Raw genomic sequence first — 23,415 nt, 5'->3', positions numbered from 1 at the left:
ATGTGGAGCAATGACCTTTTCCTGGATCTCAGCACAGAAAAAGTAGGTCGGACAGGAGTCTGCGGTTCATTAGGTTTCACAGATAAAGGACCAGTTTTTTGAGTTGTCGTCTGATGATGGAGATCTTCCGAAGAGGACAGATGGAATGCAGCCAGACAGCAATGAATGGTTGTATTGTAATGATGACCAAAGGGCCGATGACAGGAACGTCTGATTTAAAGACAGGTGTAGGGAATGGGCCAAGAGAACAAATTTGGAGATTTGGGAATTTGCGAAATCCATTGCACAACCACTGATCCATTTAGTCACTATGGGGGTGTAAAATAAGGAACAAGTGGGGGTAATTGAGTTCATTATAAAGATCTGCTGTGCCGAGTTCGATTCAACTGGATCAAGAAGAAAAAAGAGTTACAGAAAAGAGTGGTGGCAGTACACCTGCTTCCTTATCCCCTGTTTTTTAGCAGGTCACACGTTGCCTGTTTCCTGCAAGAAAACCTTTTAAATTCTGTGCAAATCCGGCCAGCAATTTATACTTCAATGTACATTAATTAATCCGCTTTTATAGTTTTCTCAGTTTCTTGTTAATTTTTCTGACTTTTTAGAATGAAGTTTTCACATAATTGTCTTACATTTCAGTTGTGACCTTACTATTGTGCCATTTCCCTTACTTCCATCCCTGACCAGCAGGGGGCGGTAGAGATGTCCCCAACCAGGCGGAAACAGTAGAAGAAGAACTTTCTATGTGAATCTGCTGAATGAACCTTTGAGGAATAGGAATCTCCAGTCCTAAATTACATTTTATTTGTTTGTGAGGCTCGCATTTAGGGTTCGTTATGTCCGGGATACCTCCAGATACATGGCAGCCGCCCACTGTTGCTCTGGAAACCACGTACGTTTCTTACAAAGCTTGCTATGCTATTTCCTGCTAGCGTATCGTCTCTGGACTGGAGAGTGGAGTCGCGTAAACGCGGGGTTGCTCTTTTGAAACTGTTACTTCTGTATTTGTCGGGAGCCACAGTGAAGGAAAAAGGGTTCAATGCTCAGACAGCTGAAGCCCTTAACTCTCTAGTCTATGGGCGTCATGTGTTGCAGGATGGGGACACTTGTGGTGGAGCTGTACTGGAACCATGCTCCAAACACATGCAAGAACTTTGCAGAACTGGCCAGGAGAGGATACTACAACGACACCAGGTTTCACCGGATCATTAAAGACTTCATGGTCCAGGGTGGAGATCCTACAGGAACAGGTGAGTGCATCCTGAGAAAGGGCAGGTGAATGCCTGGAAACATATACCTGCAGTCCAGGTCAGTTAATCCAGATCCAGACTTGAATTTAAGATGAAAATGTTCAGTTTTGATTGATTTTGATTTGTTTATTTATTTCAAGCATTGTTGTCAAAGCAATAAAGAATGTACACAGATTTATCAAATCCATTAGAGAAATGATGAAATGCACAGATGTAAAAAAAAAAAAACAGAAAATAAAACAAACAAAAAAGACACTTCAATCACATTTACTTAATTAAATATAGTGATCATTAACTAAAGTAAAGTAGAGCTTGATTTATTGTTTGTAGCCCTAATTAAAGTGCAACTGATCACATTCTGTGGATCAGTTTAACGGGGGGGGGGGGGGGGGGGGGGTCACGCAGGAAAATGAACAAGTAATGGAAATAGGGATAATTACCATAACAATGGGAAAAACATATATATTTAGTATATATTAAAAAAATCTATCTGTCTATGTGTGTCTGTTACAAATAAATCCGAAAGATCACATCAAAACATTTGGTAACTTTTGTTAAAAATTAAACATTGATGTTTTTAAATTCAACATATTCCTATTTATAGAAATAAAATAAAGAAGTATCTATGTATAAATATTATTAATTATAAATAAAAAATACTTAGGATCCCCATACAAACAAAGTGCTTTATGGCACAATGCATCTAGAAAAAGTCTGATCTATTAGCCAGGAAACCTTTTCACATTTTTTACGTTTTTAAAGTGGAAGTAAAAGAATCCGTTTGATTTGTGAACTTAAGGCTGAAAGCAGAAACTACAGTGGTGGACAAAATTGTTGGTAGCCCTCAGTTAAAGAGAGAAAGTCCACAATGCTCACTGAAATGACTCGAAATGTTCAAAAGTAACAAAAAATTAAAATTTATTGAAAATGAAATAATCCAAATCAGCCATTACTTTTGAGTTGTTGATTAACAGAATTATTTAAAAAAACAAACTAATGGAATATGGCTGGACAAAAATTATGTTACCTCCAGAAAAGACTGAGAACTAATTGCCCAGAGGGTCATGATGAAATCAGGTATTTTCAATAAATACCTGAGCATTGTGGACTTTCTTTCTTTAACTGAGGGGTACCAACAATTTTGTCCACCACTGTCGATGGGCAAGTTATGGAAATCAGAAAGGACCATTTTCAGAATAGTAGTGAAAGTGGAACCGACACAAAGTGAGCATTACTTTGTGTTTCCTGCTTGATAGCTTTACATTCATTACTTACTCTATAACACTCAGTCTTTATTCTCCACCTTTGCCCCAAAAATAACAAAAGTTTCAATTTTCAATGAGATGTGTTATGTGTTAAATAGTTGGATGTCAGATGTGTGCGTATCTCACTTTTGTGATATGTTTCTCTGTAAAACAGGTCGAGGAGGCGCATCCATATTTGGGAAACAGTTTGAGGATGAGCTACACCCAGAGCTCAAGTTCACAGGTAAAAAGTGGAGAAATGTTTAAATGACGAATGTTTTCATTTTCCAGGCAGATTGTAGTTCGCTATGTCCAAAACTTTCTTTGATTTCAAATACAAGTTCAAAGCAGACAAAATCCCACTCCGATCATCTTTTGATCTATTTTCAAAGCATTGTTAGTCAGAGCCAGTCAGCTATTTGTGGATGCTCACATCCCCACCAGTGAAGCACTACTGCGTAAGCTTACATACGGCCTTATGGAACGCCTGGACAAATCTAAGAACTCAATTATCATGTCTCTGACTGATCCCAAAAGAAGCTCATGCCGCTACACTTCTGCCCTGAGGAAACACTGGATACAGCGATTATACTCTTTTTAATTTATATCTTTTTACTTTTTATTATGTATACTGTATTTGTATCTTTTTCTATGGACCACATCTGAGTCTGAAATAAAAGTGTGTTTTTTTTAGTGCTTTTATAATTATGATTATTCCACTTTTAGCCAAAAGTGGAATAAGTCTTAGTCTTTTTCTAAGACATAGTTTCTGCAGAGCGGCAGTAGGTAATTAGAAATTTGTGGGTGAGACCGTTGGCGTGGAGCAACCCCTTCCCCTCCCCTTTGCTGAGAGCTCCTTGTTTACATGCTGTCTAGCTAGCTTACAGCCCCTCACACCTCCAGCCGCCATATCAGATCCGTCCGTCCGTCCAGTGTAGATCCAGATTCCAGCTCAGACCAGGAAAACAAAGACATTCATGGATCTGTTGGTCTGTAAAGATGCATCAGAATGGAGCGGAGCAGGAAGCTGGAGGCCCGCTCGGCCTGTTTTCTGTCACAGATGTGATCTTTTCCCGACGGCATGTTTTTTAATCGGCTCCGGGTTTACCATCATTTGAATTAAGAAATACTGTCATATTTCAATTCATTTTCTTTGTGTTTGACCTCCATCATGATCAACCACATATTTGATCAGAGTGGGTCTTGTGAGCAAAGCAGATGATGTACAGAGGGTATCGGGGTAATTGTGGACGGTCGTGCTTTGTGCCTGTTAGGTGCTGGAATTCTAGCGATGGCTAACGCCGGACCGGACACCAACGGGAGTCAGTTCTTCCTCACGCTCGCTCCCACTCAGTGGCTGGACGGAAAGCACAGCATCTTCGGCAGAGTGTGTCAGGGCATGGGCGTGCTGAACCGCATCGGGATGGTAGAAACCGACAGTCAGGACCGTCCCACCGATGACATAAGGATTCTTCGAACCACTTTGCCTATTTAGACCTTATTTTTTGTATCTCTTTTTTTTTCATGAATCCTCAGTATATTTTTTAATAAATGTCTCATAAATGTGTAAATATGACGAGTGAAGGTTTTTAACTGCATGATGACTAACTGAACTGTCAGTAAGTTATAGACTGAGTCCAAATTGGAGGCCTGCGTCCTTCAATGGCCGCCGCCTTCCCAGTCCACGTTGGCCAGGTCCTTCGTCGATCGGGGAGGCTGGATGTTAGCCTTTAGATAATCCCCGCTGTGACATTGGTGAATGTTCTGTCGCCTAGCAACCGAGAGTCCCTAACAGAGAGGAGTAGTGAATGGAGCTCAACATTTTCCTGGTTTATGGATCCAACTTTAATCTTTGATGTGTAATTATTTCAAACTTCGGGTCCCGCTTCACAGTCCGCCACTGTTGTCAGAAAATCTCCGGGTTCGGCCGCAATGCATCTTGGGATATGGACAGCATAGAAGGACACGCTAGAAGGCTGTCTTCGTTGGCCGCATTCGAAGGAGTCGTTGGATTTGGACAGCACGCCGTGACGTAAGCGGCCTTCAAATGCAGCCCAGGAAGAACGCCGCCCGACATTATAGGCAAATCACCGGACAAAATTAAAAATAAGGCTTTTTTCATATAAAGAGAAACATTATTTATTTTATTACACAGTTTAGAAAATTCATAAGCAGGCTGTACAGTTCAGATGATTGTAATATTGGCAAAATACTGTTTCCAAAAATGTAAGCTAGTATCAAAAAAATGTAGTGAGAAGTTTAACACAAAGCCATGAAGAGGGGTGTTCATTCAAAGCAATGACATTTTCTGACCGTACCCAACAGCTGTCTGCTCCAAACCTTTGCTTTTACCAGAAACTCATCTCTTTGTTGCACTAAAACGTTTCCAAACAGATTGAGCTCTCAGCAATCCTCACCTTTTAAAACATTTTCTGATACTACATGGTCTCATGTTTTTAAAGACAAAACTAGTTTGGAGGACACAAAAGTAAAGCTGAGTTTGTCAGAATATCACCTAAAAACCAACACGGACGTGTTGTTACAACAGAGATCTATGTGTGCATTTTGTAAATGACATTTTGAGTGTGAGGTAGCAAAGCTGTGGAACCAGCAAGATGTACAGTCGGTTTAGCAAAGAGATGAAAAAAGTGTTTTACTCCGTGACAAATACTTTGGAAACAATAGTGGTTTCAATTAAATAAATCAAAAAGCTGCATTTAAATGACAAATTGACATAATTTTACTGTTTTAAATCCCTCGGATCTGTTTTCTTTCTGAGAGCCTGGCTCTGTTTTCATCTGTTAAAGGGTTAGAGATCCGTCTTAACAAGATTTCAATTTATTTTTTGGTTGTTTTTAACTTTGGTCTTCTTCTATCCTAATATGATTCCACGTTAAAGTACTGGAGCAACACAAGCAAACAACACAATATCAAACTTTTAAAAAAACGACAGGACTGAACTAAAAATGTAAGCATATGTTAAAAAAAATCCCTTAAAGCAAAATATTGACAGTATGAATGGAATGCCTCTAAAGTTTAGAGTCTAAACTTTCATATTTTACACAACCTCAGTTTCAGGACAAAACTCGAAAAAAAGTGTTTCAATTGTACATTTAAACATATTCTCATATGATCCCACCACAAAACAAAATTTCTTAAAGGTTTATAACAAAGTTTATGCAGGCATTTTAAAACAACCCAAAGCCTTAATGCCTTCAGTCAAATGAAGGAGCTGAGAATGTTGGAGAAAGGAATAAAAGCCAAAGAATCCCTACAACTCTATTTACACATTGGTTTCCAAAAACGACCCCTAAACCAACCCACACACCTCCGCTCAAACCGCTGGAAGGCCTTCAATAGACGAGGCACGGAGTGACGGTGGAGGTTTTCCAGAGTTTTGCTCAAGTTCCCTTGATGACTGGCCTTTACGGTGACGTAAAACGGGTAAATCCTTTTCAGTGGCAGGTTCAATGAGCAGTGAGAGACAGAATACACAAACAGGAATCTCATCTAATAAAACCATGATTTGTTCTTTAATAATTGTTTGAAGTATTGATCCACATTAGTGTGCTTCGCTTATCTGCGTAAAACACCTGTCCACTTACAGTCCCAGTCCAACCATATTTCTTCTATTGTAAAGTCCTTCCCTGTGATTTTTTTATTATCATTATGCCGTTTTTAGCAAAAACCAAGACATACTTTATAGATCATGAGAAATACAGTTCTGGTATTTGGGGACTGTTGATGCAAAGCAAGGCTGGAACAGCCTCCTACAGGGCTCGCCAACCTTAAACCTCAGGAGCCACAACCCTGATCCTCAAGAACCACAATACTGGTCCTCAGGAGCCACAGCCCCGGTCCTCAGGAGCCACAACCCTGATCCTTAAGAATCACAACCCTGATCCTCAAGAACCACAACTATGATCCTCAGGAGCCACAACCCTGATCCTCAAGAACCATAACCCGGATGCTCAAGAGCCACAAACCTGCCTGTTTTTTAGCTCTCCCTGGACTGCTTGATGCCGATTACCTAGATCAGGTGTCTTCAGTCAATCAGAAAGTAGAATCATTTGAGTCAGTTACTCAGCAGCAAGCAATGCAGGGAGACCTGAAAACAGGGAGGATGAAGGCTGTCAAGGACCTGGCAACCCTGGGCTAAAGCGAGTAGCCAGTCATGTTTTCAAGATGGCCTGATTCACGCATTGAAGAATGATAACTTTCCTGACTGCTTCAAAAAAGGCATTCAAACACCAGACTGATCTTTTCTCAGTCAAATTTAGCGTCTGGGTAGCTCGGTTGGTAAGCTACCACGCAGGAAACCAGGGTTTGATTCCCAGAGGGGGATGAAGAACTGGGGGCAATTACCATATCAATGGGGAGCAATTAACATCACCCAGTGAGGGCCCTTGGGCAAGACCCTTAACGCTTCTGCCTCCCGAGCGCGCTTCGGCTGCAGCTCACCGCTCCCCCAGGGTATGGGTCAAATGCGGTGACGAATTTCCCTTCGTGGGATAAATACAGTATAATAAAAATGAAAAGATCAAATGGTTTTCCTCCACTCTATACCCCGACTCCAGGGGTATAGAGGGGATTCTTTTACGACAAAAAAGAAAAAAATGTAAGCAAATGACTGTCTTTGCAAACAAAGAAAAAATAAATCCCAATATTTAAAAAAAATGTGGATTACTACTTTCAAAGTTAAGTTTAGATATCATTTAAAAAATGATCTTGATCTCTATAGATGATCAGTTTCCTCAATGCGTAAAGCAGGGAGGTTTGCCAACTCTTTACTGGATACAGGCAGGTCATCTGCAGCCTGCGAGTTCATCTTTAGACGCTGGTGGAAGCAAGAAAAGGAAAAAATGAACACAAAATCCTCTTTTGGAGACATTGAATCAAGGTTGCAGGAAACTTTCGATCAGAGGAAACCACTGACCTGCCACAGAGTCCCCTTCCCTCTGGCCACTTTACAGACCATGTTGAGTGGGATCATGGAAAGCGAGGACATTGCCAGAAACCAGCCAACACAGTAAGCCCACCAAGGATACACATACGTGTTGTTGAACTTCAGAGGGGTGTATTTCAGCAACAAAAACACCAGGGTGCTCTGCAATGAAACAGAGAGACCAGTGGGTCATGTTTAAAGACCATTTGGTTGTTTCAATCAGCTGCTTTAGACACTCACAGTACAGACGAGAGGGGTGATGTAACGCCAGCAGTACTTGAACAGGAACAGAGGTCTGTAGCCAATCATGTCCTCAATGTTTTCAAAGAAGCGATCAGCTCCTGCAGAGAAAAGGATTTCAGATCAAACCCCACAGACTGAGACATCCTCTGTTCTGACACTGATCAGCTAAAGTGTTGCTTTGATATCTGCCTTTTTCTGCAGACGATGGACCATTACTAAATATGGTTGGCTATTTAAGGCAAATATCACATGTATAAAAAAATCTATAACCCATGACTGAAAGCGTTTGCAGCTCATTCCACAGAGTTCTGTCCAGAGTTGCTTTTTAACCATTGTGAGATATGTGAGAAGTGGACTGAGAGACTCCTCCCGCTGGCGTTCCAAACAGGAAGTACCTTCTGGTTCCAAAAAGCCAAAATCACATAAATTTTTGTAGAGAAATAAGCAGCTGTTACTCAGTCATTATATGCATTAGAATAACCATTCTTGTTCTGATCCCTCTTTTAAACATATTCCTTCTAATCCTTATTTTTTTCACAACATTTTTTTATTGGAAGGTCTAAACTGACCAATCAGGTGCCTCGATAAAAAGTAGGCGGTACCTTCTGGCTCCGACATCAAACGTTCAAAACGTTTGATTGACAGATTCTCCCTAGCTCGCTTTCAAGTAGTAGGGATGTGGACTTCCAACCAGCTCACTCCTTATTGGGTAGTTTCTGTAGAAACGTTGACTCAGACCGACTTGGATCAATCACTGCTTTCTCACGTTGTTTGGGTCCAATATGGCGACGTCCGAATCACAAAAAAATGGCGACTAAATTGACTTCATTTGGTTGTTGCTTCTCTTTCGGCTTTTCCCATCAGGGCTCGCCACAGCGAACGAGTCGCATGGTAAATTTGGCAATGTTTTACGCCGGATGCCCTTCCTGACGCAACCCTCTCAAAGCAACCGGGCTTGGGACCGGCACAGAGGTAGAGAAGGGAACAGTGAGCAGCCCGGAGTCGAGCCCTGGTTTCACGGACGGAAGGCGCCGCAAACCAGCACGAGCTAAACCGGCTCCCCTATTTGGTTGTTGCTGGTAATAAACTGTTTTCTCTGGATGTCGCCACACTCACTCGGTCCAGTTCTCATATACAGTCAATGATCTTAACCCAGAGTTTGAGCTTTTGCCTACAGTTTTGGTCCATACATCAACAATAAATGTAAGACTTAAGTTTATAATAGACTGGGAAAAATAGTTTACACATGAATGGATTCTTTTTATATTAAAGGCAACACATTAACAACAGGAAAAGATTGAAAATTCAGGAAGTAGTATATCTAATTAAATCATGGTGACAACACAGGTGTTTGCATTTTACCATAAATCCATCCAATAATCACTGACTGGAAAATTGCCATCAAAAGAAGTGTAGGTCCACTGCATACATAATGATCAAAGATCTGCAGAATGTATGCTCCTGCCTAAAACAAAAAAAATAAAATGTCAGTATTATTTTTAGTTTATTTATCTTTTTAATTAATCTGGAAAGGAATAGATTGCCCACTGGTGGACCACATTTAGCTTTGAAAGGTAAACTCCTTTTCGTGACCTGACGAATGCAGAGCTGACAGCTCACCTGTGTCACCAAAAACAGGCCTAACCCATAGCTAACAGCACAGAGGAGCAACAGAAACAGTTCTCTGTGATAGCCCTTTCGGATCTGGGAAGGGAAGACATCGGATAAAGAGGTCATGATGCTTTCAAGGCCGGCAAACTGAAAGAGAGATAAACACAGGTCAGAGTTAAAAAAACAAACAAACGCAAAAATAAAAATCCCATTGTCAAAGGAAGCCGTTGCTTACCTGCCCATCAATTCCCAACAGGATTATCATTGCAAAGAAGCACACAGACCAGACCTGAGGCCATGGCAGCAGGGTCACAGCTTGTGGATAGACTATGAACACAAGGCCAGGGCCTGCAAAGCAGTCGCAGTGTTTTTAGAAAACCTTCTGGGGTCTAAACAGTGTTTTTGTTTAATAAAAAAAGCATAGTTTTAATTATAAATGTAATTTCAAACGACATTACATATTTTTACCTGATTCAGCGACAGCAGAGATGTCGATACCCTGCTTTTGTGACATGTAGCCAAGAATTGAGAAAATGGCAAATCCAGATAAGAAGCTGGTTCCACTGTTCAACAAACACAGATAGAAGGAGTCTCTGCAAACCACAAAACACCTTTAATTTAGTCTCCGTGAACACAAATGTATCACACAATGATGAAAATTGGTGCAAAGAAATGAAATACAAATGTACTGAGTCCAACTTGCTCCAGAAAAGGGAGAAAGCTATGCAGTAAGTAAAAATGCCAAAATAATTTCACACACTGTGTTGACTTTGTTGACATCCATTGAGCAGCAGCAGTGGGTGTTTGTGCATGTTTGAAAAAATAAAAATAAGATTGTATCCTCCCGTCAGGTGTCTAGGTAACAGAGACGAGGAAAAGAGTTCCCTTCCTTGTCACAGTCTTTAGTGTTTGAAAAGATCCTTGGATTTCTTCAGGTTGCTCATTTTGGTGCTGCTGTAGAGCAACTCTTCAAGAAGAGTCAAAATAAAATAAACTTTAAATCAAAAAAAATAAAATCTCTCCAACAAAATCAACTCCTCTAGCTTTTAAAAAGGTCACTAAAAAAATAACATTTTCAACAAGAGTGCTGTTTTACTACTGGAAACGTAAAAGGATCAGTAATATTGTTTTTGTTGAAATGGTCTAAAACATCAATCAAATGTTCGCTTGGTCAAATTTGTCTTACAAGATTTTTGGTCACAAAACATTCCCTTTACTTCGAACCGATATGCTACACCTGAAAGCCTGAACTCCACCAACGTATTAGTCATGCCTCCCTGATGTAGTCACCTGTAGCAGTTGTTGTTGTACTTGTTGTAGCTCCCAAATGTTGTCAGGTATCCCAAGCATAAAGCATAGGAATAAAATATTTGTGTTCCAGCATCCATCCAGACCTATGAACCAATGATATATTACATGTTCCAAACACTGCTGCCACAGCAGCACACAAAGATCCAACCACAGGAAGGACGAGAACGATACCTGGGGGTCAGCGAGGCGCTGTGGATTAGGATAAAGGTAGTACTTGATGCCATGGAAAGCTCCAGGAAGGGTCATTCCTCTGATGAAAAGCACTATTAATAAGAGGAAGGGGAATGTGGCTGTGAAGTAGGTGGCCTGCACAAGAAGAAAAAATACTACATTAAACATTTAGGTTTTGTCTAAATTAGAAAAATCTGCTCTGCGATTTGAAAAAGATTTGTTATTTATTAAGACAAAACCAAAAAAATTCATTAAACAGCAAAAACTATAACCTAATTATTTAGTTACCACGAAAGAATAGGTGAACATCTTTGAAAATGTGGATTTTCAATCTCTGGATTTTGGACAAACTCCATCTTGGAGGAACTTTCAGGTTTCATCGTCTGTTCTAAAGTACCAATGATGAAATTTTCCAACTTCTGTGATTTGAACTCAAGTTCATGTTGAAAAACAAACTAGTGTGAATGAATTTAAGCTCAAAAACGCACCAACAATCCAGATCAATCAAATGCATCCTGCTCTCCACTTTGTGCATCTTAACACCTAAAGTCAAGACTCATATCATCTGTAAATCAAGAGTAGAAAATCTGAGCGTTTTTGCTGGTGTTATCGGAGCAAAAACCTTTGTGGGTGACTGCTCTGATGCATTCCGTTTATCAGTGATAAAAATGCTCCAAAATGTCATTTACACTCCCTTGAACTCGGTTGCAGCTGTTGACGTGTGTTTACAGACAGCACAGAAGCCATAGCAAGATGAAGAAAGAACAAGCAAATGATAAAAACTATCTGAGAGACAAATAATTTATGACCTTCCGATTTTAAAGCAACTTTGCTTGGCATGAGGGAAACAGCAGAAACTCAAGAAACACTTACATTGGGGGCAAAAAAGTATTTCTTCAGCCACCAACTGTGCAATTTCTCCTACTTAAAAAAATAAAAGAGGCCTTTAATTTTGATCATAGGTAAACCTCAACTATGAGAAAAAAAATCCAGAAAAGTCACATTGTCGGATTTTTAAAGAAATTATTTGTAGATTATGGTGGAAAATAAATATTTGGTCAATAACAAAAGTTCAAGTTAATACTTTGTTATATACCTTTTGTTGGTAATAACAGAAGTCGTTTTCTGTAAGTTTTCACAAACTTTTGCTGGTATTTTGGCCCATCCCTCCATGCAGATCTCCTCTAGAGCAGTGATGTTGCAACACGGACTTTCAACTCTTTTTTTTTTTTTTTTTTATCAGTGAAGCAGTTAACCAGCTTTTGTGTGTCTATAGTTTTGGTTCAAGTTTATCTTAATTTTAACAGTCTTTTTATTCTAGAAGTTGCCACAAATGGAATTTGATGTAACTTACTGTATGTGGAATTCACCAAGGCTTAATTCTGGATCATAGATATTTTAAAATTACATATGCTTTTAATCAGTGATCTCCAACCTCTGAAAACATTAGTATATTAATGACTGAATGAATGAAACAAAGTTGTTGATTTGTAGAAGTTCCTGATTTGTAAATAATTCAATAAAAGCAACATTGCAACTTTTTTATTTTATTTTATAGAATACATTATAACCATGATAATTCATGCCATTCATCACTTTTCAGGGCAAAACTATTATTTAATGTTTAGTTTTTACATAAATCCTGATTCATTGTGTATTTTTTAAACAAAATGACATTTTCTATGGTAAGGTTTCATAACAAATACCTGCCTATATTCTTCCTTCATGGAAGAAAATTCATAAATGTACCTTTTACAAATTTACATAAATCATCCACTTTATTTCATTGAAACTTCATTCCCCGTAAAGTGTTTGCAGGTGATTAAAACTTGAACTTTGTGATGAAAATTTTCTCTTTTACATCAAAGTAGATGCTAACAACTGGATGCTAACTTCCGCCACGTTTTTGACGGTGTGATGGATAAATAATAACAATAAAGCAGAATAAAACGACACACCTTCCTAAAACTGGTATTTTCTAAATATAATAATAAATGTGAATCCACTATGCCTGCAACTTTATTTTCTGCGTTTGTGAAACATTGAAAAGTCAGTCAACGCATATTAGACAGAGCAGCTGGGTTCGTAAGAACAACCGTCTCAATAAATCTGTATTTGGAGGAAAACTCCTAGTTTTGTCTGCAAACAGGAATTTTATTTTTCTTCTAAGTTGAAGGTTCTTCTTCAGTTTCCTCACTGACTATTTTTACCCCAAAGAAACTTTCCAAATATGTTTGTTTTGTTTTTGTTAGCTTATAAGCGTAGAGCTACTAACTTAGCGCTCCGAGCAACTGTGACACATCAAGACAGACGGAATCCGCTAGTTTTCCTAAATAAAACTTAATTCTGTCGTGGTTTGAGTTTTTGTTGTGTCTTGTTTTTTGTTTCAGTTCTTGTTCTGTCTTGTTTGGTTCTGTTTCCTGTTTTATTTTGAAAGGTTTCCTGTCTTGTCATGTTTCTTGAGTTTTACTTCCTTTGGTCCCCATCTGCCCTGATCGTGTTCACCTGTGTCTTGTCAGCCCTGTCTGTATATAAGTCTTGTCTCTGCCTTCCTCCTGTGCTGGTCCATTAGCCTTTGTCTCGGTGTTCACGGCTTCATGCCATGTTCCTTGTTTCATGCCACGCCACAGTGAGTTTTTGTTTTTGTTTTTGCTGCTCTGCAGCGCCTTTTGTTTTGTATTAAACCCTCTAGTCCCTAAACCGTGTGCCTCCGCCTCTGGGTCTGGGTCCTACCGGCTTTCTAGCCACCCTCACGCCGTGACAAATTCAGAACAAAATCAAAGCAGAAATAATCAAAGTTAGTGTATACATTGTTTTTTCTGTCTGCAGCCCAGTACCATATGGGCTACGGACCAGTACCGGTCAGCGGCCTGTTGGGTTGTACCGGAGACCGGGCCCACTGCTTAAAATGGCATCAGTTTAAAGACCAAGTAAAAAAAATTAAAACCAAGCAGAATATCGGAGTGCAATCATGAGCCTGACACCATGGTTGTCGCATCTGTTACCCCTTCTTTTGGGTTAATTGCACCATCACAGATGCACATGCAAATCACAGTGCAGTTCAAATGTAAGAGCGGGGAGACGGAAGCCATCCTGATGAATAACCGACTGATTCCTCAATCCTGCTTCCATGTGCAACCATATGACAAGAACATATGGTTCCTATTGCAATAAGAATAAAAAAAATGTAATCATGCTTTTGTTTTCTATTTTCTAATGCAGTCTTCACAGATTTGACCAAAAGTTAAATCTGCCACAGCTACTGTTTCAGCCCCAGGTGCTTTGACAATAAATCCAAATCCTTTATCTTTATCCTTGCCACTGTTTTTTATTCTTTCAAAATCAAGGATCTTTCTTTTTAATATATGTTCTGTTCTGGTTCCAGAAACAACACATTGAAAATGTCTATGGTAACAGACAAACAGACAGATTGGGACAGCAGCCCGAGGGATCAGGATCACAGATAATACAAGCATGTTTTTTAACTTTTCCAAAAGGAAAGAAAAAACTGAAATCAAAAAAAGAAGAAAAACACTAAAAGACGTGGAGATTTTGGCCAAAAGAGCAGGAACACAACTGACCCAGACAGTGTGACTGTGGGAGTCCAGGCCTCCCCACATCTGTTTAACAGAACTCAACAACAAGGAGACTGAAAGTCAAACAACAAAACCCAGGACTCGAAACCACCACTGATTCAGGAGGACGAGAGAAAAGAAAAAAAATCATAAACAATGAGACCGCTTTGTCCTGCACACTAACTGAGTTTTTTCCCCCCCACTGACCAACTCACCACCGCTTTAAATCACAGCTGAGCGGATTTAATGCACCTGATACAGGTGCAGCACACCTGTGCCAGGTAAGCAAAGTAGGTCACGGGGAGGGAGGGATTCAGGCAGCCTGGTAGTGGGTCAAAAGGTCTTGATGAGTTTGAAAATACTTTACATGAAGCACTCTGAGTTAATTCCTTTATCCATCCTCGACATCTTCACGTCTGCTGCCTCCAGCTCTGCCTCCCGTCTCTTACACAGCACAAGTTCAGCCATAGCATACGTAAAATATCCCACCAGTAAGTCACACTTCATTGATCCACACATGCATGTATGCAAAACATTTTGAAAATATTAATGCCCCACCCTGATGAAAACTGTGTTTTTGGTGTTTTAACATGTTCTTGTAGCATTAACTTGAAGTGAATTAAGCTCAAAATACATTTCCACGTATTTCTTTATTCAAGTCATTGTGAATCAGGAGCAGATGCAAAAATGCCATTTTTGTGACGTCAAAGATATGCTGGGTGAGCCACAAGCTCCCTGCTCCGGGCTCTCAGCAACGGAAGGGGAAGTGGGGCAGGGTGGACAGTCCCACCCACAACTCAGAGGCAAATTTTTTATGAACTTGTACCACTCTGCAGAAACTATGTCCTAGAAAAAAAAACAGGTTTAATTGAGATTTTGTCTAAAAGGAGCATAATCAAAATTAAAAGACCACTGGGAAGACTTTTGAAAGAAACCCAAAGAAGACTTGAGTGGGACTTAAGGTCTTTTTTTCTGCACCTTTTTGGTTTTGAGTTCTGTCAGAGGCCGTTCACTTTTTTGACCAAAGTGGTTAAAATGCAAACTGAGACTTGAGTGTTAAATTCAGACGCAACTTTTTGGTTCTGAATGTCTGAGTCCTGACTTTGTGCCTGATATCCGTCAGTAAAATCTTAATAAAATACGAATAAACTGAAGTCTAATTTTTTTCCCCATTGTGCTTTTAAGGGTTTCAGACGCTCACGCAGAAGCAACTCTATTATTGTTTTTTGAAAGTAAACATGGTGTTTTGTCCATTCCAATGGGGCATAATTAGAATGTTTCAGGTCTATTTTTAGGTGGACTAAAATAAAACCAAATTAAGAGCATATGTGGAAATTTAAAAGACTTTCAAAACACACAGAATATTTTTACTGAATTCAACTCCTTTTTTTTTCTTCTTCTAACTTTTTCTGTCCAACAAGTGAGCAAACAGATTAGAGCTGAAGGCCTTTTGTGTTGGACAGGTTTTACTATCACAAAAAGAGGTTATATATCTTCGGAAAACCAGAGTGTAAATTTGTATAAACCCATTTATGTTTTTATTATTTTTCATTTCTTTGTTACATTTAGTGTGTGTGGGGAGGGAGAGGGGAAGAATGTGAGGCGGGGGGGGGGGGGGGGGGATAAAAGGAAGAGAGGTGGAGAATGTGGGGCATACAAGCACTGATTTGAATGAGTTATTATTTTAAACTGTGTAACAATTATACCAAATCTGCTGAGACGACAAATATTACATCCAAAGGTGAAATTCTGACACAAAGATGAGTGGAAGACATCTGTCCATCAATACACTGTGGGTTAGAAAGAGGGATAAAGCAGACAGGGAGCAGTGTGGCAGTGTGCACGTGCACGTGGGGTAGGAGATACATGCATGCTCCCGAAGTGAACCATGTGTTCTTGGGGGGAACCAGATCCTCCCCAGCCTGACTAGCCAGACCACAGGGGGGGGGGGGGGGTTGACCCCCAGGCCAGGAGAACCCCCGGCGGCAGGACCCACGCAGCCTGGGAGGGAAGGGGCCGTCCACCCACCCAGCCAGGCGCGCCGGGAGCCATAGGCGAACCGGGCCTCTGGGCCCCCAGGCCACAGGACAGACGTGCTTCGGCGTACTAGGCGGCAGCCATGGGGGCCACCGGACGCCGGACACCGAGACGCCATCCAAGGACGAACCCAGGGCCCCGAGAACCCATGAGCTGCCCACCACCCAGCCGCAGCCCCGTCTCCACAAGTGAAGCCCTGGCACCCGACCCGAGCAACCCAGATATCACCGCGCAACCACAGCTCCACCCCACTATCTACCCTCTACAACCCTCCTCACCTGTCATGTTCTCCGACCTCTCCTCCCATACCCCCCCTAATGCCCGGTGAGCCAGCCCCCAGGTCAGCCCCAACCATGCACTCTTGCACACATACTCACAATCTTCTGTATGCCCCCCACCCCCTGTCGCCACACAGTAACCCCCTCCGGCCGATCGACCCCCCAGCGCCGCATGCCGGACCACCACTGCAGCCGACAGGATACCCACAAGCCTGGCTGCCGTAAGAGGACGGAGCGGGTGAAGACCGGCCACCCATCCAGGACCCCACCAATTTATGGTGGTGTGGGTGTGCTGTGTGTGCTGCAGGTGAAATAGGAGGTCTCCAGTGTGGCGGGCCCCACCGCTGCCAAGCAGTACAGCCCCCCGACTCCGGGGTCCCTCGGTGATTGGTGTATTTGCTGTGTGCGTGGTGCTAACATGCAGTGTGTGTCTAAAGTGGAAGTTAAAATTGTGGGGCGGACCAGTGAAAGATGAGCACGGATGTTTCACCGTACCCCCGTCCACCAGACCATCCCCACAAGGCCCTAAATGAATCAAGGTGTTTAATATGCAAGTAAAAGTGGACGCAACCCCAAAGAGAGGCACTCCCAGTCCCACCCAACCAGTTGGAGCCCTATGTGCCTGTGTGCAACATTTGTTTGGGTGGGAGCAGGGAGGAGCAGGCGGATGGGCACAACCAGAGGAAGAAGGCTCCCCGAGCCAGCCGCGGTAGGCGCCCCCCCTCCCATGCAGCCAGGAGGTGGCAAGCCAGCTGCAGACCGAGGCCAGAGCCGCCGCAGCGCCGAGAGTGAGTCAGCAAGGAAGGGGCCCGGTGCCAACCCCGAGGGGCAGAAGGTCCAGCCACACCATTCATGCCCTGACTTCCCTAAGGGACTATCATCCCCCCCCCCCCCCCCCCCCGGCGACCCCCTCCTAAAAAGTAAATAAATAAATGGAAAAAAATATAATAATAAAACAAATAAAAAATAAATAAATACATAAATAATTTTCATAGAAAAAACACAAGTAATCCAAGTGATTTGTTAACTGAAGGACTGGATTGTAAAAACAGAGAAGTGGTTTTGAAATGATAAGTTATAGAGTAGTTTTTAGTAGCAAAAGCATTAGAAATAGCAAAAAATAAGACAATACAAAATGATAAAAGCAGCAACTAAAAACCAGATCAAATCACAAAGCTAAGCAAGACAATGAAAATTGGAGACAAATCATGGTGATTTAGCACAAACACATTTTGGCATCTCAGTCTTACCTTTCCAGTGGACCTGACTCCTTTCCAGACACAAAAGTAGCAGATGACCCAGGACAGGAGCAGGCACAAAGAAAGGTCCCACTGTATGCTTCCAAAGTCATCCACACCTGCTGAGATTTTTAACACACGCCGCCTACAAGACAAGGTACAGTCAGCATGTGAGGAAACATCAACATTTTGATGATATTAGTTCCATCTCTAGCTGCTGAAACTCGGATTATTTTAAATGTGTATGCCTGAGCGCACAAATACAGGCTCCTCCCATAGTCAATATTATTGACTGTATTTGAGAACTGGACTGAATGACCCCGCCCGCCCCTTGGTGTTCCAGACAGGAAGTACCCGCTGGTTCCAAGAAGCTAAACTCCAATAGACATCTATTCAGAAATAAAATGCTATCACTCAGTCATTCTGGCAGAATAACCGTTCTTGCTCTGATACTTTCTTTTCACAGGTTCTTGATACTATTTCTTCTTTATGATGTTTTCTTCTGTAGTGCAGTTATTCAAGGTATAAATTGAACAATCAGATGGCTCAAAAGTAGGTGGTCTCATGTGGAACTTTCTACGGGTTTGATTGACAGATTTCTCTGTATAGCCTGCTTTCAAGAGGAATGTGTGTGGACTTTCAACAAGCTCACTCCTGATTGTTGAGTGGTTGCTGGACCAATCGCTGTTTACTGATGTCATCTGGCTCTAACATGACGGCGTCTATATGGCGACAAAATGGTGACTGAATTGAGTTCATTTGGTTAGAGCACGAAAAAAAGAAGCATTTTCAGTGGGTGATGTCACGCTCCCTCTGTCCAGTTCTCATATACAGTCTATGGTCAATACAACAAGGTTTTTACTTATTCTGAAGGTAAAGACGGATCTGTTTCTCTTCAGTTCCGATCATTAAAAGCGCCGACAATCAAAATGCAAAAAATCTGATGTTACTCTTTCAACTGTTCTGGTTGACACCATGGTAAAAGTACAAAGCCAGTTTTTTTTTTTTAGATTTGGTTCTAATGCACAGTATTCTACTTTTTATTTGCTCATTTTTATTTTTATTCTCACTTTTCCTGTAGAATTAAAACATTCAGATGAGTCCCATCGAATGCAGACTTACTGCCAGAACTCTATAACAGATGATGACGAATTCACAAGTGAGGTCCAGTTGACAGATGCATTCTGGTTGTTGATTTCCACACAATGATCTGAAATACATGAAAACGTCGTTATATACCCTGCATCACGAGTGTTTCATTAATTAAGAGTCAATCATTTAATGAAGATGTAAAAACCCCTTAATATGTGCAGGCATGAAGGTGTGTAGACATTAAGCATGTCACCATATTGTAGTAAAATCACTTACTGTTCAGGATTCATGAGTGGGGGACATAGATGTGTTTTTATTATAATCCTTTTACCTGCAAAAAATAAATAAAACTAACCCTTTTACCTGTATTCCACTTGTTATTACAAGTAGCCCATGGTAACTCTCCCGAGAAGGAATAGAAGAAGTAGAGGAAGGCCCAAGCTAAAATCACAACGTAGCTGATATTTCCAAAGAAAATGATCATTTGGCTGGCGTACCCCATTCCTGGAAATAACAAACTGTTACCATTGCATGTCCCGAATACCTTCATCTCAAACCCTAACCTGTGACGCACATTTACCTTCAAACAGAGGGCAGACTTTCCTCCAGCACATAATGCCTCCCTGACTGGTGTATTGTCCCAGTGCTGCCTCCAGAACGAACAGAGGAATTCCACATGTCACGAGGAAAAGCGTGTAAGGAATAAAGAATGCACCTGCAAGGGAAAATATGGCAGAACAAGCATCTTCAGAGGACTTTTTAGTGACCTAATTTTCATAAACATCATCGAAATGGAGGTTTGTCAGGTGCGAAAGTTTGCCTTCCAAGAGCAAAACTACAATTGAAGTTAAACATGTTTCATTATCTCTGCCCAACAACGAATGAAACTCACGAGAAATTTGTAATTACAGTTTGATGAACTGTTTTTGTGAATTTGTATTTCTGAAAATGGTTGACTCCAATAGAAAACAGTTAATCCAAGGCAGATTTTATTCATATTTGCTTCTGTGTTAAAAAGAATACAGGGTCCAATTAATCTCAATTAACCCATAAATTTACAGCATTCCCTGTATTGTGCACATTTTTGCAGTGTGTAAGATAACCTTTAGCAACCCAAAAGAGAAAAACCCGCTTGGTGCTCTGAAGCACAGATGAAAATATACCTGCTAAACTTGCTTTCACAGTTACAGATTACAGAGGTCCTCTACACACTCAAATTACTTCGTCTTTGGTTGGGATAATTCTCTCAGTGTTGCCAGAATAGCAATTCTGACCCTGTGACATTCTCAATCCGACTCTGGTGAAACCAGTGTATGCGCATGGTTTATCCCGCTGTTGTCATAAGACTCCTGTGGCGGGCTGGAAAAACCAGAAGAAGCTATTCCAAGAGAGATCTGCATGTTTTAATCCAGGTGCAAGAAAAATCCAGTCCTGCAGTTTTTGTGTTTGAACACCCCAGAATGAAAAAGTAAAGGTTGCTGTCCTCAATCTGAAAAAGAAGCCATTTCTTGACTAAGTATGGAAGTATCCAAACAAATAGTGTTTATCCATCCTGTCAGCACCAAAATGTCCAGATAAGCTTTTGGAGATTTTTTCTAATTGGATAACCATGACTGGCATTAATCTACCGTACATGACTGAAGGTAAAACAGATTCTTCTTTGAATAATGGACATGTTATCCATCACATGCGTGCAGCAGCGATCTTGGTTAGTAGCGAAGCATTATTTATTTATTGGGAAGCAGCAGTTTGTGTGGTGTGCGGTGAGACTACCTGTCTACTTGTTCACGTCTTGGGCAACCGCCCTCACTGGCCACAGGTGAAACCGCCACTGCATGCATGAACCTCTGTCATGCACCATAGGTAGTGTCACGTGGAATCAAGCCAGATCACTCCACCCAGTCTTGTCTTTTGCTGAGAAGTCATTTGATCTGTACTTGGGCATACCATATTTAGGTTGTCCATTTTATTTGTGAAAATAATTTTGCCTTTTGTTTTCTAGCATTTTCAACTGCTATTGTAGTCTATTTTACTAAGTAGACGACTGAATGTTTGAAAATGATTACACTGCTGTGCACATGTTCCAAGCTCATTTTAAGACACTTTTATTTTGAAAGTGCCTTTTATTGCGAAGGCAAAAATGCAGCTGTGTTGAGAGTTCAAGGGGAAAAGTAAAGTGAAGCTTTTTTCTAACGTTGGACACATCTAAACAACAACATGCTGAGACTCACCACACATAAGGTTGGTCGGGAAACTTTCTAAATAAATGCATGTTACAGTTTATTAACAGATGCTGTTATCATTTATCTTTACCATCCTTTGAACCATTTTTTAAAACAATTTCAGAACATGGATCTATCAAAACTGGAAAGAATTGAGCTTATTTCAGTGAAGCAAGCACATTTTAAAATACTTTGTTTCCAGGAAAAAGTGAGGGGAAAATCTCTATATTTTGAGGCACGCCCTGTCTTTTAAACAATAATATGTTTGTTTTGTTTTTTTTAGAAAAACCAAAGCATAACCTCAGAGTCCCAGCAAGCAAAAGAAAACTCCAGAGCATAGAGCACACTGACAGTAGCTGTTGTACCTGACATGAAATGTTTTGGCCAAATGATGCATATTTTGCACAGTGACAAGATTATAATCAACAGATTTCTCATTAGAATGAAAATGTTTGCTAAAAGATAAGCAATGAAATTCTGCACAACTCTGAAGAGATCCTAATGTCAGCAGATGATCAGAGAGCACTGAGTACAGTTAATCATTGTGGATATTAATCCAAAATTAACCTATATTGGGATAGTTATGTTTTTTTATCCTTGTTGGCTTGTTTTTTTATTTGCTAGGAGTCTGCTATTTTGTACTCCTTTATATATGTTTTCTGACTAAAAAGATGTAAAAATAGTATAGATGCTTTGGGTGCCATATCCTAAACTCCTTCATTCATTATTAAACTTCTCGACGTCTCATTTAATTACCTCCAACAGGTAAACGGGTAACACATTCTACAATTCAAAGTTATTGCTTCACTTCCTGAGACTTTATGGTTTTTTATTTTTTTGTGTTTCACTGCAAATAATAATGAGTTTAAACTGCAGACTTAGACAACAATTAAACAGAAAATAGTTTACATATTCCCACGAAAATGAAAAGTACTCACCCCCGCCATTCTTGTAGCAAAGATATGGAAATCTCCACACATTGCCAAGTCCAATAATAGCCCCAGCAACAGACAAGATAAACTCCTTTTTGCTGCCCCACTTGCCCCGCTCCCCAGTAGCTTGTGTATTCTTCATCGGGGTATGACACGGGCTGCGCAGAGTTTCTGCCATCCTGCTGAGTGAGGAATTGAACTAGTGGGAAGGATCTTTTATGTTGACTTGACTAGAAACTTATGTTCAAGGCTTACCTAAGGCTTACCTAATAATTGACCCTTTTCATGCCTTTTAGCCACAAGGGGGACCTCTAGCTGCATTTTGGGAGCTTCATTAGACTTCAGATGATAAATAGAGGAATGCTTGAGAGCACATTCTTCAACTGGACATTTTATGGACAGGTTTGACCGCGGGGCTTACAGCTACACAAAAAAATATGAGACATGTTTAGACTCAAACCTAATTTTTAGAAAAATTATCACCTGATTCCCCCAGAAACACATTATAAACATGTATAAATATGCCGTGAGTATATTTACATTCTAATAAAGGTTTGAACTTAAGATGCATATCAGTGATGCACATCAAGTAACAACACAACAGGTTATAAACAATATGTACAATTCTTCTCTGACACCATCTGCACTCTTCTGCTTTCATTACTGATTTTCCTGCAAATGCACAGTTAAGTAAAGTTAATTAAAGCTGCACAATACAGTCTTTAAAGCAAGCTGCAAGAAACGTCACAAACAACTACAACTACACGATTAGTTATATGGTCGTTTGTAATTAATTAAATGGTTTTCTGACAGATGCTGACTTGTAAAAAAATCTGCAAGGAAGACATTTTTGCTCATCAGATCGGCAAACATTTGCACGTGTTTTTGTTTTTGTTTTTTTTGAATGAGTTGCAGGTGGTTTGGCTTATAACTGCATGCGTTCAGGTCAAAGCCTGTTTGGCACAGAGTGAAATGTCAGGCCCGACTCAGACATTTGTGTAATTCAGCTGCAGCATAACCTTTTGTCAGGAGAGGGCAGAGGATCTGAAAGTGCAAATTTAATTGACAGACAGCCGTAGGTTTTAATAAAAGTTGATGGTTCCATACAACTCAGCTCTAATGTTGCCCCAGGGTATGCCATTTCTGAATGACTGTAATGCCTTTCCAACATCTCTGTTCTCCAGGACTATTTTTGTGCAGCTTAACATTTCAAAAGCACAGGAGGGGGCACCTCCGGATCTTTGATTTCTCCCTTAGTGGTAACTGATC

General features: G+C 40.6%; 2 protein-coding genes across 2 annotated transcripts; one reads left to right on the top strand and one right to left on the bottom strand.

Annotated features, from left to right (window-relative positions):
- The first annotated feature begins 659 nt into the window (after positions 1-659).
- ppil1 (peptidylprolyl isomerase like 1) lies at positions 660-4,064 on the top strand. The gene is made up of 4 exons (XM_004068507.3): positions 660-889; positions 1,093-1,247; positions 2,667-2,735; positions 3,766-4,064. The coding sequence occupies exons 1-4, from the start codon at positions 834-836 to the stop codon at positions 3,984-3,986; spliced, it is 501 nt and encodes a 166-aa protein (XP_004068555.1). The 5' UTR covers positions 660-833; the 3' UTR covers positions 3,987-4,064.
- A 2,886-nt stretch (positions 4,065-6,950) lies between these two features.
- LOC101175312 (sodium- and chloride-dependent GABA transporter 2-like) lies at positions 6,951-22,629 on the bottom strand. Its single transcript, XM_004068570.4, has 14 exons — positions 22,153-22,629; positions 19,573-19,707; positions 19,356-19,496; positions 19,023-19,110; positions 17,913-18,045; positions 10,773-10,907; positions 10,581-10,684; positions 9,759-9,883; positions 9,526-9,638; positions 9,300-9,437; positions 9,042-9,144; positions 7,677-7,777; positions 7,428-7,598; positions 6,951-7,328 (listed from the first exon to the last, which is right to left on the bottom strand). Exons 1-14 carry the CDS (start codon positions 22,322-22,324, stop codon positions 7,227-7,229), a joined length of 1,761 nt encoding a protein of 586 aa, XP_004068618.1. The 5' UTR covers positions 22,325-22,629; the 3' UTR covers positions 6,951-7,226.
- Between the last annotated feature and the right edge of the window lie 786 nt (positions 22,630-23,415).

Source organism: Oryzias latipes, chromosome 5 (assembly GCF_002234675.1).
Source record: "Oryzias latipes chromosome 5, ASM223467v1".
In the NCBI taxonomy this organism is placed as follows: domain Eukaryota; kingdom Metazoa; phylum Chordata; class Actinopteri; order Beloniformes; family Adrianichthyidae; genus Oryzias; species Oryzias latipes.
This window is presented reverse-complemented; position numbering and strand designations above follow the sequence as displayed.